This window comes from Rhinolophus sinicus, linkage group LG12 (assembly GCF_036562045.2).
Source record: "Rhinolophus sinicus isolate RSC01 linkage group LG12, ASM3656204v1, whole genome shotgun sequence".
Classification (NCBI taxonomy): Eukaryota; Metazoa; Chordata; class Mammalia; order Chiroptera; family Rhinolophidae; genus Rhinolophus; species Rhinolophus sinicus.
This window is the reverse complement of record NC_133761.1, coordinates 57,946,681-57,964,224: the sequence shown is the minus strand read 5'-3', so window position 1 is coordinate 57,964,224 and position 17,544 is coordinate 57,946,681. Positions and strand designations below refer to the sequence as shown.

Genomic DNA, 17,544 nt, shown 5'->3' with positions numbered 1-17,544 from the left:
TGGATTAGATCTAATGAAAACGCTCACCTAGAACATAATGAATATTGACATTTAAGGGACGGGAGATAAAGACCAAGAAAGGAGACTGAGTAGGAGTGACTAGAAAAGGAAAGACAAAAATCAGGAGGAGAAGAGAGTTGCAAGTGGGAGTGGCCAAAGGTGTCAAAGCCACAAAGAGGACTTCAGGCTAGATTACAGAAACTGTGCAACATTATATTGTATTATCTTACCTAGTGAGTTCTAACCTTAAATGATCAAACCACTTGGCTTAATCCAATAACAGAGAAGTTTATTTAAAAGACTGGACAAGATACCAGCTAGAATCAAATAATTTAAAGAAGCTTTTCTCATAAATCTGTTTCATCAACATACATAATGACATTTTCGTGTATTTATAACTGGAAAACTTTTAACATTACTGTGAAAAACAAGAATGAGATTCAGGTAACAACTTGTGCTTCTGTGCCCTAAAGAAATCTGGTTTATACAATAGGAATGTTGATTAACAGTTGACCAGGATAGTCGGTTGGAAAAAAACCTTTCTTTCATTTCTCCAGATAAAAGGAGGAAAAGAAATGTGACAGACTTTACAAATTCTCCAGATGTCAAAATTGGTCTGGTTGATTATTTAACCAAGGAATTTTAAAATTCTAGTTTCTACTCCTAAGTAATTAAATATAAATCGCTGATCAACACTGAACAGAGTAAAGGTGGAGCTCTTAATTCCCGCCAATTCGTTTTAAACTCGATTAATTTGAGAACCAAGTCCTTCTCCTAGCCAAGTAAATGAGATGTCCCTCTAAGGAACAAGAGCATTTTTAACAGATTCGGGAACTCGACTTGCATAGTAGTCATAATTCCTCAGGGTGGCCAGGACGCCTGCAGAGTTCATGTGCTTCACTTCCTTGTTATACTGCAGGGCATTTCCATGAATGTCGGTTAACTTGCCTACAGAGAAAAACATCAATACAACGTCAATGGCTGATTGGACCATTCTGTGTCTAGTTATTTTTAAGTGCCTCTTGCTTCCCTATGCAATAGCCAATTAATTCTGGATGAAATAAGGAAGATAATGGTTCAGTGTGAATTCACTTGAAATTTAAGACTACAGAACAATTTTGACTGATTTTCATTAAAATAATTTCATTTAGCATTTTCGATTAATATTTCTCAGTACCAACTAATTTCTCTTTTCCTGAGTTGATTACTTTTCCTGTTGGTTATATTCCATCACCACCATCCCCATTTTCAAAAGTGATTTTTTTATTCTACTATTTAACATTGAACAGTTTATGTTCATAAAATACATCTGTATTATGCTATAGTTTCTTTTAACATTCTAATGAGAATGTATCATGATGAATTTAACTTCCTTGTCATGTAATATGTTAATGAGATATTGATACAATAATATACTAGGAGAAATGATAGAATAAAAAAATCAAGTGTTTAAGAGTAGATGTGACCTGATGTCTATTTGAAATTGAAAAATCATCTTACTATGTATATAGTTGTAATATAGTTTCAGTCAGACTTAAAAAATGCTAACTCTGACCTTTAGCACTAGAACTGAGATATTTACCAATATTCACTTAAAAGAAACTGAGATGATAACGCATGTTTTGTTTTTCAAGAAAAAAATCTAAAATTAAAGCTGTAAATTTTTAAAGGTTTGATTAAATTAACTATATGCAGATCAAGGTCCAAAAGAGAAACTGTAACTAAAGAAAAATGAATTGGCTGAAAATCTATTTTCTCCCCTATGAAATGTGGGGGTTGGACTGGATAATCTCTAACTATCCTAAGACTCTAGGTAAAGTAATATTACTGAAATATTATGTCTTAGCATAATATAAGAATGATATAAAAACTGTAATTCCACAAAATAAAATAGACTAACCTCCCACAGCATGTAAAATAACTTCTGGAGCACAGGTATCCCACTTCTTACATCCAGGACTTGCAAATACATAAGCAGAGGCTTTGCCTTCAATCAACTGAATAATCTGTAAGGTTAAACATAATAATTATCCCTCAACCATGAAATGAATGAGGTACAAGTAAGAAAAAATTGCTCATTTCTATCAAGTATATTTCAGTTCCTTTGTCAGACTTCACTTGGGTTAAAGCCTTTAGAAGGTTTAAATGACAAGAGTATTATGAACAAACATAAAATACGTATATAATAATATAGTCATCCGAGGGGGAAAAAGTGGTCAATAAGCTACAAAGAGCATAACTGAACAGTCTCCATATTCCAAGTTTGATAAAATAAAGGTGTTTTTTTTAAATGTCTTTCCCTCTTACTGTAAAAACTATATTGTAGAAAAGTTGAAGTTTTTCAATCTTGTAAACAATTGACCATTATTATGTAAAGGATAGAGAAATACCAACTACTGCAATAATGTATAAATTGTAGTAAGTACTAACAGATGTGTGATGCTGACTAGTCTAACAAGTAATTTCGTACGTCAGCAGGATCATATCTATTGCTATTTCCACTACCAAAATATACATTTTTAAGGAGTCACCTTAACAATCCCTGTAATACTCATAAAACTGAGGTCACTGATGAAAACTGCATGACTCAAAACATGACTTGCTATTAGTCCCTTGACTTCTTTTAGTTATACTGTCAAATGACTAGTACTATAAAACTCAGACTGCAAATATTCAGATGAGGAGATCAGACTGGGAGAATGAGGAAACTCTCAGTGAATACAACATAACCAATTATTCCTGTCAGTGCTATTTAAGAACACCTTCAAATGATTAAACCAGGCTTTTGAGTAAAAGGTTTTTCTTTCATTTAACAAGTATTTGTCAAATCTTATTATATGCCAAGAACTCTGCCAGTATATTTTTTTGAGGGAAAAGGGGCTGGAGCCTCCACTGGATTCTCAAAGAGGTCCCTGATGTGAAAGTTAATAACGGCCCACTAGGGTCTTTTCACAGGAGAAAAGGTGGGGGGGGGGAGGTATAAGATGGGGCCTTTGTTCCCAAGGAGAATGGTGCCCCTTGGGAATACAAGAGGTAATAGGGTTTTGTGGTTACAAAAGTAGGGGCAAAGAGAAATCATATTCCAGTGAATACTGGAATGAGTATACTTTCACTTTGAAATGTTTCAGATTTTTTTCAAAATACTGTTACTTTGAAACTCACATTTCTTATCCTCTTATCAGTAAATGCTTTTAGAAAAATCTAAAAATAGTTAATTATTGCTTCCAGTAGGAGGAGAAATGAATTCCATTCAGTCCAATAAATATTTATTATTTGCCTTCCTGCTACAGGCACACAAGTGTAAAATGCACGTGTATCAGGAACTATATGCAGCTCAGTATCAGCAGGGCCTACGTTATGCGCTGGGGGATGGCGGGAGATGAGGTTTGGGGGTGCTGAGGTGTCAGGATATAGAGGAATTTTCATTCCATTCTCATGGTCTTAGATTTTAAATTATTGTAAAGGGGAAACATCCAAGGATTGGGGGAAGGGGAGTGACATATGTAAGTTTTGCATTTTTAATTGTTCTCGGGGCCTTGTGAAGACTGAGGTGAAACAGGGAGACCACTTTGGAAGGTACTGTAAAGTCTGGGTGAGGGATGATGACAGGCGTCAACTAGAGCACTGGTGGCTGAGATGGATAAGAGGAGACATTAGGAAAGAATTAGGAAAGAAGATCCATAGGTAAGACCAGATTGATGGGATGTAAGGAAAGAAAGAATCCAGGATGACTTTTAGGTGTCTGGCTGGAACACTGGGGAAAATGGCGGTGCCATTAACCAGGTAGGAACTAGGGAGAGGAACACATCCGGGGGACGGCAGAAAGAGGATGAGCTGAAACCGGACATGTTGAGTTTGAGATGTCGTCATGGTGCTGCCGAGGGGGCAATCACACGAGAAGCGATCAGGGCTAGGGATGGAGTTCACACTGTGCTCCATTTCACATCTAGGCTGGCAGCCTAGATGAAGGAGTGGGGGAGCATCCAGAAGAGCTGGGCAAGCCCATGTTCAGAGTCTCTAGAACAGAGGTCTAGGAAGTTACCCAAGGGAGCCAGAGAAAAGAAGGGCTGGCAAGAGGCAGGGGGTCTTATCTTAACAACTGAATTCTCCTAGATAAAAAAGACTTGAACCTTGACATTTTTGAAAAATTCAAATGCTGCTGAAATGTGCCTTGAATGGCAAATTACAATCTTTAATGTCTTCTCCCAAACTCTTATTTCACATGTCTTAAAAGCTCAGGATGTCTTTCAATGATTCAGGGGCATTTCAGAGTGGATGGCACACGTGCTCCGTACCTTATTTCCTGCTCCTCCCACTCGCAACACATCATCAGGATTCATGGCTGTAACACAGTCAGTGACCAGCTTGTTGTTATGGGATCGGGTCGTCGTGATGATGTGTTTCCCAGCAGGCACTTCTTTCAGCTGAAACCCAAAGGCACCTAAACCTAAAACTCCCCAGATTGTCCTTCCCAACACAGCATCTGGTCCTGCCTGTGGAAATGGATAAAACAACAGCAAAGCTTGTAATGATGTTAGCCATCAATAGGATAGTTACATTAGCGTCATCATTTTTAAAAACTAAAACATACATCAAGTATGAAAACAATATCATTGACACACAAATTTTCCCCAGAGAATCAACTGATTATTCTCATTGTTGCTTTGGTTGATAACTGGGTTTCCAAGGTACTGAAGGGAACTTTTGGTCATTCCCTGGCGTCCTCAGGAAAGGAAACATCGTATGATTTCTATTGCTCTCTGAATCATCAAATAATCTCATTATTGTATTTGAAATAGCTCTTTGCCAAAGGTACAGAAGTCTCCAGGAAACGATACACTGTGTATTGATTACTACTTTTCAATATCCAAGAAACAATAAGGATCATGTTATTTTGGGAATAGGTAACGGTGATAATGTATTTTGCTACTATCGAGACGGAGCAACTGAATAGGCTGGTACTGAAGAGTAGCCATGGATAATAGCGGTCAAGGTCAAAGATTTTACTGGCAATTGTGATAGTAAAATGATAACGCAACCTTAGAATCTGTTATTTTCCTTTGCAGAACTCAAAGAATTTGCAACCACATTGTTCTAACTGTACACTTCATACAGAAAAACGTAAACTGTATTTCATTGAAAGTAAAACTGATGCATAAAATGATTAACACAAAGTATCAAAGTACAATTATGTAACATAATATACATTGTGGACATACAGACACGAGGTCGGACAAACTTTCCACTGTGCGCGTGTATTTTGCTGGGTATTTAACATGTACCAGGCATCATACTAAGAGCTTTACATGTATCATGTCATTTAATCTCTAAAACAACCCCAGGAAGTAGGTATTTCCATCCTTATTTTACAGATGAGAAAAATGAGATTGGAATCTTTATGTCGCTTGACCACAGACTCGAGGAAAATCATAACCAACTTAGGCTCAGGTGCATTCAAGGCAAATATCCCTCCTCATTAAACTCCACTGCCTCAGTTTATTGTCAAAACGCTTTCAAACACATAATCTTATTTGTCCTAATAGCAGTGCCCTGGGGGTTGTTATAGTGACACTAGCTTATGTGCAGGTTGGATTCCCTGGGAAGCAGACTCTGAGATAGACAGGGTGTTTATTAAGGAATGCCCTTGGGATCAACACCCTGCAAGGGAGGGATGGCAGCATGAGTGGACAGAGGGAGAACTCGAGCTGCGATGCAGACCTAACAACTGCTTCAGATGCTAAGACTGCATTACCGTTGTCATTTTATTACCACCACAGTGACCCTCGGGGGAGCTCTGGAGCTAGCATGGCTCCACAAGGCTGCACCAAATGCGAGGAAACGCCAGGCCTTTGTACCCCTGAGTAATCAGTCACTGGCAATGGGAAGAAGTCAGTCTTGGGAAGAAGTGTGTCACTGGGCGAAGCAGCTCTGTACAGGTGAGGCAGTCCCTGAAGAGGTGACAGCTGAAGGGTGTCTGCTGATAGCACTCCCTGCAAATAGGGCAACAAGCACTGGCAGGGTCAATATATGTTTATGTGCTTCCCGTTCCCTCGATTCTGTACTAGGGAACAGGATGGAGTCTGAAAAGCACAGACGGGCTCTCCTGTGGCTCTGGGTGCTCATTAAGCTTCCGCATGATTGCCGAGATTAATTTCATACACGCAAGAAACCCACTTATTAATTCAGCTCTCCAGTGATTCTGAAAAAGAAAGGAAAGCATTCCAAATAGTGGACGTGAGTATTCGAGTCCCTAAAAAGTCGTATTTCCTCTGTAAGTGAACATGGAGGCAAGGAGGAGGGGCCAAGGAATCTGGCGCCCCGGTGACAACGCAGTAGCTCCCTCAGTCTCTCTCACTGCCTGTCCTTCAAAGTCTCCACACCAACTTTCTGCGGGTAAAGAAGGCTGATACTCTCATCTTACTGATGAGTTAAGTCCCATAACGGTTAAGAAGCTCTGATATAGAGAGACTGGGTTTCTTTGCACCCAGCCATACTATTTCCTTTAAGTGCCTACCAGCTGCAATATCTTAGAAGTAACCATGGAGTTTTAATTGTTAAAAGTCTTTTATCTGGCTCAAGAGAGCAATTTAAAGTAATGGGGAAGAGCTCGGACCAGGGTTTGAATCCCAGATCTGCCACTTACAAACCCTGGGGTGACCCAGGGAATGTCGCTTGCCTGTTTCCTTCTGTTTAAAATGGGGAAGGTTTCCTTAAAGGATGAAGGTGGGTATTAAATGAGATAATGCATGTGAGTCCCTTGAGTCTGGCAATATGCAGTAAGCTTTTGATAAATTTTAGCTATTATAAGCATGACGGTTATTTAAAATTGAATAGTCAGCCTTGTACACTACCAAGAGAGCTGAACAATTTTCTATTTCTGGCACTAAATTTTAAGGCATTAGCAAGAGAGAAGGAAGAGAGAGGAAAACAAGAGTGTAAAGAGGGAAGGTGGTAAAGGGACAGGTAACAATGGGGAGAAGCAGAACAGGACAAAATGAACTGGTACATGCGATGGACAGTGACTAGCTGGGGTACAAGTCGCCTACCTCTTTTCTTCCTACTAGTAGAGGCAAAACCCCAGCTAGTTTTCTCACCTTTGCTTCATTCCTGTGTTCCCTTAACTTCTGCTTTCCATTGTTCTGTGGAAAATGAATACAGTTTTTCTAATCTCGGAAAAAAAGTGATGGAAATGTTAACAACTTCTAAGCACTCAGATCTTTTTCTTAATGAAAGGTGCCATGTATTACAATGTTACCTATGAATGAAACGCTTCTCTTTTAAGTAACAGTATTAACATACTTTAAAGTTTACATAATAACCACAAAGTTGTATCTGTACATACTAATGTATAAAGAGTAAACATGTTAAAAGAATTAATGGACCCTTAAACAATTCAACAAAAGAGACTTTCCCAATACTGCAAAACTAGTTTTGCTAAGTAATCCTAAGAAGCACGATTATAAATACAAGTTTACACTCAATCAAATGGTGGAATAAAACAAATTCATCTTAGAGTACAGAGTAATCCTGCTGTTAACGCAAATGGAAATTCAGAAGTAATAGTCCCTACTCTGGTTACTTGTTTCTCTGAACTTCTGTCAAGGTCACACGAATGTAAATACCATAAGTATCTGATCTCAATTTCCTTTAACATGCAATGTGATTTAATGATATATTCCTGCTTTGGAATTACATTAAACTCTTGCTTCCTTGCTTCTAAGGAAGACAATTTCTTGAGATTATAACAGAAAGTCAAAGTAGATTAGAGAGAAAAATAAGAGAAAAGAATGCAAGAGCATATTTAGTTCTGCTATCAATGCTGGCTACCATTTAGGCACTCTGTAGTATTACCTGGAAAACAACATGGTTACCATCGTTCTTGGCTGAAATGGTTCATTTCTTCTGTGTGCTTCAAGAACCACCTGTAAATCAGGTGTCTCAGTGACCAAGCTAATCCAAGAACCATATCACTAATTTCCAAACTTTTGCATTTGAATCATAAGGCATACATAAAAAATATATGCAATAAACAGTGTGTCTGTGTACACATATCCATGCATACTATACATTCCTAGTATCAATGCCCCCGGAGGTTCTGATTCAGTAGGTCTGGAGTGTAACCTGAGAATCTGTATTTTGAAAAGATGACTGCATGTGCAACCAAACTTCAAATCACTGGATTTGCTAATAACGGGAATCATACAACACTATAATTATTCACCTAATAAAATATTTTTGTGTCCATTATAGCAATACCTGGTAGTTGTAATATGGCTGGTTAATAACTCCTGCTATGGCTTTCCCTTCATAAGCAATTCCAATAAGAACTGTTACGTTGTCAAGAAGACCTATAAAGAAGAAATGAATATCAATTATACAACTTTCTCCTGTTATGACTCCTCATCAGCACATCAATTGTTCCAAGTTATTTTTGCAGTAAAGGTAAAGGATTTGCAATGATTCATCCATGATCAATCCTACTTCTGGTAAAATGCACAAATTATCAGAGAGAGCTGGCCAGAGACAGAAGTAGAGTCTACAGTACTTAACTGATTTGATGCACAGGGCCTCATTGGTACAATTTGGAAAGTAGTCAAGTAAACCAGCCATAACTCCACAGACATTAGATTCCTCTGTGCCCTCTCAGCCACCATCCGCCTCACGCCTGCCTGCTGGATCTCTTTCTACTGCAGGATTATGCTCTAAGCTTAATTTCAAGCCTCTAACGTAAGGTTTTGCAAGGTGGGGTCCATAGACTACCAAACAGCATTAGAATTCACTGGTGTTATTTTTACAATACCAATTCTCAGGCTCCTTCCAGAGCTAGCGAATCCCAATCTCTGCAGGTGGGGTGCTGTGCTGCTGCTCAGACACACACTACAGCTGGCTACAGTTCCCCTATTTCTCAGGGGAGTAGAGATGTTTTCAGAGCACATACATACACATGCACACACACGCTCAGTGTGGGTAACTCATAGATAGGTCTCATCCAAGGACAGAGAGAGCTTTTTCTAGTAGTTATGAGGAATTTTCTTTTTTCAAGCTATGAAGCTAAGAACCAACATAAGTAAACCTACATAGATCTTTATTTCAGAAATAAAACTCTAAGTTTATGCTACACTCTTAAAACCTAAAACTCTGGGTCTCAGTCTGGTCTTTCTTACTTTAATGTTGCCAGTTTTATTTGAATTTGCTGCTTTCTAATTTTTCTCATCATCTCAGATAATTTTAGAAAGGACAAAGACTATACTGTGTTTTGAAACCCACATTCAAAGGTGAGACTGTGAAGTGAGAAAGCGGTTCACAGATGAGGAGATCGTGCGTGGGGCAGAACAAGAGCAGCACAGCTGCGCTTTTTAATGGTTTTCTACCCCAGTAATGCTGGGGGGTTCAGGAAAGTCCCTTTGGCAACACTGGTTTAATGTCAGCTGTTCTCACCTGAGGGACATTAGAATTGTGGGGCTGTGGAGTCATATTTGAAGGGCATGAGTTTTCTCCCTCTCTGTCTTGACAATTACTGATGTATAACAACAGTCAGCTAGGATGGGCACAAACACAGCTTTAGGGCACAGACATAAGATACGACACTAGCTTTTCACACAACATGTGAAATAGTAAATGTTTACAACCAAACATATTCTAGTCCTAGTGCGGTCAAATACAAATCCAAAAGAGATACCAACCTTCAGTATATTCCTTGGTACCATCCAGAGGATCCACCCAGACCACAAGCTAAAAAAAGAAAATATGCAAATTAAGCACACAAAATAGAAAACATAAATTTAAATAGATGAACTAAAACTACCCTTTTTTTCATTTTTGACATTATATTATGGATGGCTTAAACCAATGTCATCAGTTTGTAACAGTAAAAAAAAAAACAAAACCTATTGTTTTGTAATAATGGAAAAAGTCCATTTAAATTAGAGAAAAGCCTTATTTAAGAATTTTAAATATGAAATGCTTAAATGATAAAAGCTTATTGTCACCTGAACACTAAACACAATGCCATGAACACACAGAGCTCTAGATGCTGGTACAGGGAAAACCGTAATGTGGCACCAAAATATTTTGAACAATATGTGGTTGCTACTCATTTTTATATATGAATGCTTATTTTTAAAAAAATGACAGTCCGATGAACTTAAGGTCACCGTATATACGTGGCAAAGTAAATTAAATGGTTTATAACATTGACAGTAGACTAAAAAAAATGAAATCCCCTCTACTTAGGACTTTTAACGTGATTCAGGATACGCGGCATTTAACCACGAGAATTATAATGCTTGATGTGAATTTTTGAGGGAGGGCCTATTTCTGATGGAAGACACCACGTCTCATTTTCTTTATATCTTCCGTACCACAGAGCAAAGTGCCTTACTCATAGTAAGTCTTTAATGAATGTGTGTTAAATAAATTAAAATTAGAAAACTAAAGAAGGATGATAGTTATCTGAAGTCACAGATTTAATATAAGCAACTATAAAAAGGGAGCACGTTGATTTTTATGGCCTCCCAAAAATAGAAGGTAGTGATCTGCTTCGTCTCCTTCCAGCCCCAATTACCAATGAACTGTTTTACTACCAAATGTACTCAATAACACGTTAGATGTTCTTCCTGAAAGCATTTTTAATGATAGTTTTAGAGCGGGGAAGAAACCAATAGCATGAGAAACTGAACTCTCAACTAGCAAGTCACACATCCCACATGGTTGCCTGATACTCTATGTTGGCTCTGAAGGATTTCAAGTTCCTGGTTTCCCCTCTTTTACAACTACCAACTTTCCATCATTACAGGCAAATTTTGTTTCCTTTACTGCAGCAAAAACCAAAGATCAGCAGACAAGTAATAACGGGGATCATACATCTTCCTCTTTAATAGTACTGTACTGTGACGGGCATGGCTGCTTGAGTATTTCTTCCCACTGACCATCTTCAATCAGCTCTTGATCCACTTCCTCAGCAGGCAAATCCTAAAGCGGAGAACATGAGGGTTACGGAAGCTGTTTCAAGTTTACAAAGTACCCTTCATCTCAGCAATGCAGCATCACATGTTTCATAGTTCTACCACTAGGTTTAGAGCTTTAAAGCAAATCCAATAAAACTGCAAAAATGACCATATATGGCTCATCACAGTTGATTACAAAGTTCCCAACTTCATTATCCTGAAGAGCATTTAAAAAGAAAGGAAGTTTTAAGTATTATAAACCTTTTTTAAGTAAGTGGCCCTGACATCAGATACCTCTACTCTCTCAATTACATGAGATATCACTTCCTTCACTTTCACAGTGTTACAGTCTTTGGATAAGTAAGCAAGTTCGCCTAATTAAAAAAAAAAAAAAGAGCAAAACCCATTTTATTCCAAAGTTCTAGAACATGGCCCATCTTATAGTTTGTATGCTGAATATTATTAAAAGTAACCATATCTTCAATGGTCAAGAATTGAGACATCTGACCTACACATGGACCAAAATAGTTCATAACCAAACATTTCCTTCAAGTCCAAGGAATGTCGTAATTATTTCTGTGTTAAAATACTAGATATAATGCTTGAAATCATAATAGAGGTATATAAGTCATTAAAGTGGCAATTATAAATCCATACGGTAAACAGGCCATAGAAAGAATATTATAACCCTGACACGTCTTACCTCTTCCCCTATAATTGTCAGTTTGGGGAATTTCCGTGCCAGTGAAGAGCATATGCTCATTTGTGCCAGTCGGTCAGCTTTGGTCTGCAGGTCTGTTGGAGAGGTCTGCAAAAAAGAGTGCAAATTTTAGCAGAACGAAAATGAAATAAGTTGTCCTGATTCCTAAGGCATGCGTGTCTATATCATTTAAATTACACTGCCTGTTTTTAGATTCATGGAACTTAACATTAAATAAGTCAACGAGTTTCTTGTCTTGGTTATTGTCATGGGAATTATAGTGGTTAGAGTTTGGAAAGGAGCTTTGAAATCATTAAACATTTTCTCCCCCGGTTAAGAAATTCCTTTCATAAGATCTCTAGATAAATCTTTTGCTTAAACAGATTAAGAGATAGGAAATTCATTACTATTCAAGGCAGTCAAAGCTAAAAACTGGAAGTTCAGTTATTTGAAATATTCCTTATATGGACCCTTCTATAATTTCTACTCACTAATCCTAATTCTAATAATTCAAAAGGTCCTCAGGATTATTCACTGGTGTATAGAAAAAATAACTCTAAAATATAAAAATGAACAGCAGTAATACTTAATATATAGCTCACCTATGGCACTCTCAATCCATATGTCAGGTAGTGGTGCTAGTGAAAGACAGTGGAAACTCTTGCAATTGATAGCCACTACCCTCGCTCAGTTAGCTCTAAGGGGATTATGACATGCTGCAATTGATGTATGCCTGCTTAGGTCAATTTACAGATGCTCTTAAGTGGTAGAATTTTTACAATGCTTTGCAATGAGCTAAGTAGTGATCCTGAAAGTCAACTCCTTTATGCCACACTGAAGTTTGCTGGTTATCTCAATGCAAAGTATTATTCTGCTAGAAGGTAGTGCCACAAAGGCAGAGATCTTTGTTTTATTCCCTAAAGAATTATGTCTGGCACACAGTAAGCGCTCTATAAATATCTGTTGAATGAAACGTCTCAAAATAATTGTTCAATGTGAAGATGACTGACATATCCATCAAATTTGGATACCAGTGCTCTAGCGAAAAAAAGACACACTGACAGCCATTTAACTACATGAAGAAAGGTACCCCAGCTCTTTTCTTCTCTAGGATAAATATTTCCTGCTCTTTCTCCTGGCATCTGCAATCTCTACAAGGGAGGCACTTATTATTTCAACTGTTAAAGTCTATCCAGATTATCACAGCCTTGAGCTAAACGTTAAGGAACAACAATGAAGTTGGTATGAGATGAGATGGGATGAGATGTTATTAGTACCTTCTCCACAATACCCAGGTCTCCTTCAGCAATAACACGCCTGACTATGGTTCCTGCCTTCTGAGCAATGGAGTATGCGGAGGCTACCAACCTCATCAACACCGTGTGACTGGAAGCCATGACGAGCCCTAAAGGGAGATTGAGAGAACGTTGTTACTTTCAAAGCCAACTACTAGTTTCAGTTACTTGAATTCAGTTCAACACATTTACTGATTGAGTGCTTACTTGGGACTGCCCCAATTAACTCTGTGGATTCTTCAATAAATGTTTACTAAAAGGGACTTATAAAAAAAACTCCATTTCAGCATTAGCTCTCTCAATTCTCTAGTATTCTTTCTCTCTGCAGACGGGACATTTTGAGGCATAAGGGAAACTGGCCCAGGCCTACAAGCAAGTGAAAAAGTTTTATGTATGAGACGTATAACACACAAAGACTGCAGAAGGTGTTCCAGGGGCTAAAAATATATAACATCTGCCACGAAGAGCTAATATTTTGGGGGGTTGAGGGTAAAATATGGAAACCTAAAGTCTATAAATAAAGCTGTAAGTGCCAAGAGATATATGAATAGCATAGTACGTGTGGGTGTATGTGTGGAGGAATTAAAAACGGGAGGGAATGCATGTGATTGCAATTAGTTTCTGAAAAATTAATGAATATTCCTTTAGAGATTAAATAACATTTAATCTGCTGATTATTACCATCTTCATTAGTAGACAAATAAAGAGAACAAACAACATAACTAATTGAAAACCAATCACGTAGAAAAGTAATGAGTGTCAGAGTAGTTCCTGGCCCCAACGAAACAATATGGAGAAAACGGCCTTTAGGATGAAGTCTATTCATCTTTAAAAATACACATTCAAACCCTGCAGTTTTAGTGGCTGTTCTGCTGCTGGGATACACCAACTAGATTTCCTTCTAGACATTTCTCCGTTGCTAAGTGTTGCCAATGGATGGCCTTTAGCTGCCACCGTTCTTTGGGAATTGTATCTGCTGAGAAGAGCCACTTAATCTAAAACTGGTCAACCAATGGATGGAAAGGCCACTCCCCACTCCGACTGGGCTGCTTCCTCAACTGATGGGCCATCCTAGCTTCTGAATGCCCAGGGCGGTCAGTTGAGGCCTTAGCTGCGACTGCATTATGGCCTGACCTCTCCCCCCACCACCCTCCATCCTACCCAAGAACACTCCCCAATTAACCTCTTGTACTTTATCTCTGTCTCAGGGTATTTACGGGGAACTAATCTACGACAAAAACCTCCCCCCCCCCAATCAAATCAAGTCAACATGATTTCAATGCAATAAGGGAGCACAATACAGAATATAAAGGACATTGTAAACCTCAATTCAGTCCTAGTCACCCTTCTGCCACTAATTTCTGCATATTTGACTTGATGTGCCTTTGACCCTCTTTACATCTTTTTTCTATTAGCCACATTCTGTTCAGGGGGATTATGAACATAAATGAGACAATAAATGAGTGATGTGTTTGAAATCCTTCAGAAGGAAGACAGAATGGAAACTGATGTGAGGTCATGAATACCATATTGTAACCAACAGCAATCTGGAATTAAGATGGAAATAAAGTGGGTTTCAATGAATTTGAATTCTCTTTATCTTATAACATCGTAATCAGGCTATACTTGTTTTCTTGGTATACTAAGTGTTACACGTGGAAAAACTGGTTATGATAATTAATAATTCAGGAACACCTCAAATAGAAAACAGGAGAAATAATTTAGCAAATTATTTTTGGCCTTACCTCTATTCCCTTATATCTATGACCAGCCATGTGATTTATTCTGTACTGGAAAAGGCAGTCTTCAGGCAACTAATCTATACTACCCAGATGTCTTAACCACTGAAAACATTTTAATGTGCTGGTATGTACATTCAGTCCCCATCTTATAAGATGATTTGTGAAAGGCAGATCAGTTTCTCTCACTGTTGTTCTAGTTGTTGACAGATATCATTTACCTTTGAGCCAGTTGAGCAATCATGACAGCCTTACCAGGCTTCGTATATCACTAAACCACTTCCCTTTATGTTTGCCAGGTCCACAGTACTTTCTCACAAGAAAATCTTTTAGGCGTTGTCTTTCTATTATATTCTTTATAAAATGTGTACTATATTTATAAACCACCATTTAAAGCTAACATCAGTTTTAAGTGAATGTAAAAAATTAGGTTTGGTGCAAAGCACAACCATGATTTGTAAATAGATCTGCAAATCAATTTTGGTTGGAGAATAGGAAAAGGTTTCTACCATTTTTTCTGAAGTACGTCATTGATCCAAACTGAATTAGTAATGAAATATTATGCCCTCAAGCCCTAATATCTTTCTTACATATTTTTAAACCAATGAATATAATTTTGGGTCTCTGTATTAAGAAAATGTAGCTAATCACAATATCAAAATGCAAAATCTGTAAAAGAGGTTCCTATTAGTCTTTTTAATTGTGCCCCTTCCCAGACCCCAAATGAGAATTACCTGTTGATGGTACAAGTGGATACAGAGCAAGGCCAAAAAGCTACCTGCAAGTTGATCACTTCCTACAGCAGTTCAATTTACACTCACTGTACTTCCTTCTCTACCAGTTTCACACCTCTGGGTCCTAAAACACTACCTCTGTGACCGTGTCTTTCTGTTGTGAGCATGGCTTTGTAAAGCTAACTCAAAAAACAGCATAGTGATTAAAAGCACAGGCATTGGAGCCAACTGCCTGTGTTCAAATCCTGTGTGATCTTGGGAAAGCCGCTTAAATCCTCTGTGCCTTAATCTGGAAATCCTATTGGTTATCACATTGCATCCTCAGGATCAAAATAATGTTGCAAAAGCAATAGAAGGGCAGTGTTAAGGGCAAAAAACTTCCTATTGCTTTTGCAACATTATTTTGACCTTGAGGATGTAATGTGATAACCAACATGACTTACAAATGAGCTCATTGTTGTTACACAAAGGGCTTTTCTATATCAATATGTAAAAGATGAAAAATAGAAAAATGAGCAAGGGACACGAACAGGTAATGCCTAGAAAAAGAAAAGCAATGGCTGTCAAATACATGAAATGCTCAACTTCACTAATTCTGAAAGAAATTCCAACTAAAATAATGGGAAATGATTGTCCATTTTTAAGATTGGCACAGATAAGAAAGTTAGCCCAATGTTGGCTAGAGTGTGAGGGTACATTCTCCTGAGCATTGTTAGCAAGGCTGTCAAGTGGTGAAACCTCTTAGGGAGATTATGAAAATCTTATTGAAAGTTAAAATGTACACACATACGTTGCAAAAGTAAAATATACAATTATGTATATTTTCGGGGAAACGTAAATGAATCCAGCAAGTCTACCAACATGTAGGAAAGGCAATAGGAAAAATGTCTGGTATTTTAATGAAATTTAATTTTAGGCCTAAGACAGTCTCTAAATTTGGGTGCTCTCACCCACCCACTGCCTAGGTTTGCGTTGTTGTTTCCACAATGTATAGCCACAAACCGTCCCCGCGCACGAAAATAAAAGCACAGATACACAGTTAAAACGCTGACACTCCCGAATCTAGGTCCGAAATAGGAATATATATCTGGAGAGGCAATCAGAGTCACGTTAATTTTTTTTTTAACATAAATCCCTGACTCTCTGCATATCTGTGCAAAGGGGTGGAGTTAGGGAACCAATGAACGCCTCGGACCTGCCTAGCTCTGCCCTTGCCCTGACCGCAGGGGAGAAACTTACGGTGACAAGCCTGGAACAAAGTTAGACGAAAGACACTTCAGGGATAACCCCCAGAAAGCGTTATTAAGCAACAGGTCCCTCGTTGCGTCCAGCACCGCTTTCTTCTAGTCAATAGCACGTCTGAACGCCGGACAAACCTAGCTCAGCTACTACGCATGCGGAAAATGCGGCGCAGGCGCCGGGCCGCTGCGACCCGGCGTGGACTCCCGATCCGCCGGAAACTCCACTTCTCCGTGTTTTCTTCAAGCTCTAACATTGGCGCTAGTTGCTTGAAATCAAAGTGAGAGGTGTGTCTACCTCCTCAAGGTTCTTTCCGCTTTCCCTAGTCTTCTAGCCCGCATTGTACACACAGTTCATTCACTCATAATGTTTTTTGGGTTAATGATATCGCTCTGCCGCGGCGGGCGGCAGCTTAACCTAACCACGACACCTCCATCTCCCCTCCAAACAACAAAGCAACTTTATGCAGAATTGTTAGTAGGGCTTACCTTTTTTATTTTTTTATTTTTTTTTTTTATAGCACTCATCATTTTCTTAAATGGGTCTGTGACCCTTTGCATTTGCCTGCAGCTAGGTAATGAGATTGCCTCTCTTCCTGGTCAGGGGTACCATATCAATGGCTTTTTTTTTTTTCTTTTTGAAGCACAGAAGACATGTTTACGATGCTTATTGCGCTGCCAAAAGTAAAAACAAGCAAAAACGAAAAACTGTCTTTTTTATTCATTTAGGCATTCACCATATATTTGAGGAGCACACCTGTACCTGCTTTGTATTGGGTGTGTGTGGGAGCCAGGTATGCGATAAGAAGAGCAGAGCGAATAGCCAACGATTCTTTTTTCAGTATTAAAAAGCAAGGCACTGATTAGAATACATAACAAATAATGTACAGTA

General features: G+C 38.4%; 1 protein-coding gene across 2 annotated transcripts; it reads right to left on the bottom strand.

Moving 5' to 3' along the window:
- Positions 1-268: 268 nt before the first annotated feature.
- BPNT1 (3'(2'), 5'-bisphosphate nucleotidase 1) lies at positions 269-16,801 on the bottom strand. 2 transcript variants are annotated; one of them, XM_019742002.2, is made up of 10 exons: positions 16,654-16,801; positions 12,924-13,051; positions 11,650-11,754; positions 10,864-10,971; positions 9,684-9,732; positions 8,257-8,348; positions 7,095-7,139; positions 4,296-4,493; positions 1,901-2,006; positions 269-948 (listed from the first exon to the last, which is right to left on the bottom strand). In XM_019742002.2, exons 2-10 carry the CDS (start codon positions 13,041-13,043, stop codon positions 800-802), a joined length of 972 nt encoding a protein of 323 aa, XP_019597561.1. In that variant the 5' UTR covers positions 13,044-13,051; positions 16,654-16,801; the 3' UTR covers positions 269-799. The 2 variants fall into 2 exon arrangements, with proteins under 2 accessions (XP_019597561.1, XP_019597636.1); XM_019742077.2 differs by lacking the exon at positions 7,095-7,139.
- Between the last annotated feature and the right edge of the window lie 743 nt (positions 16,802-17,544).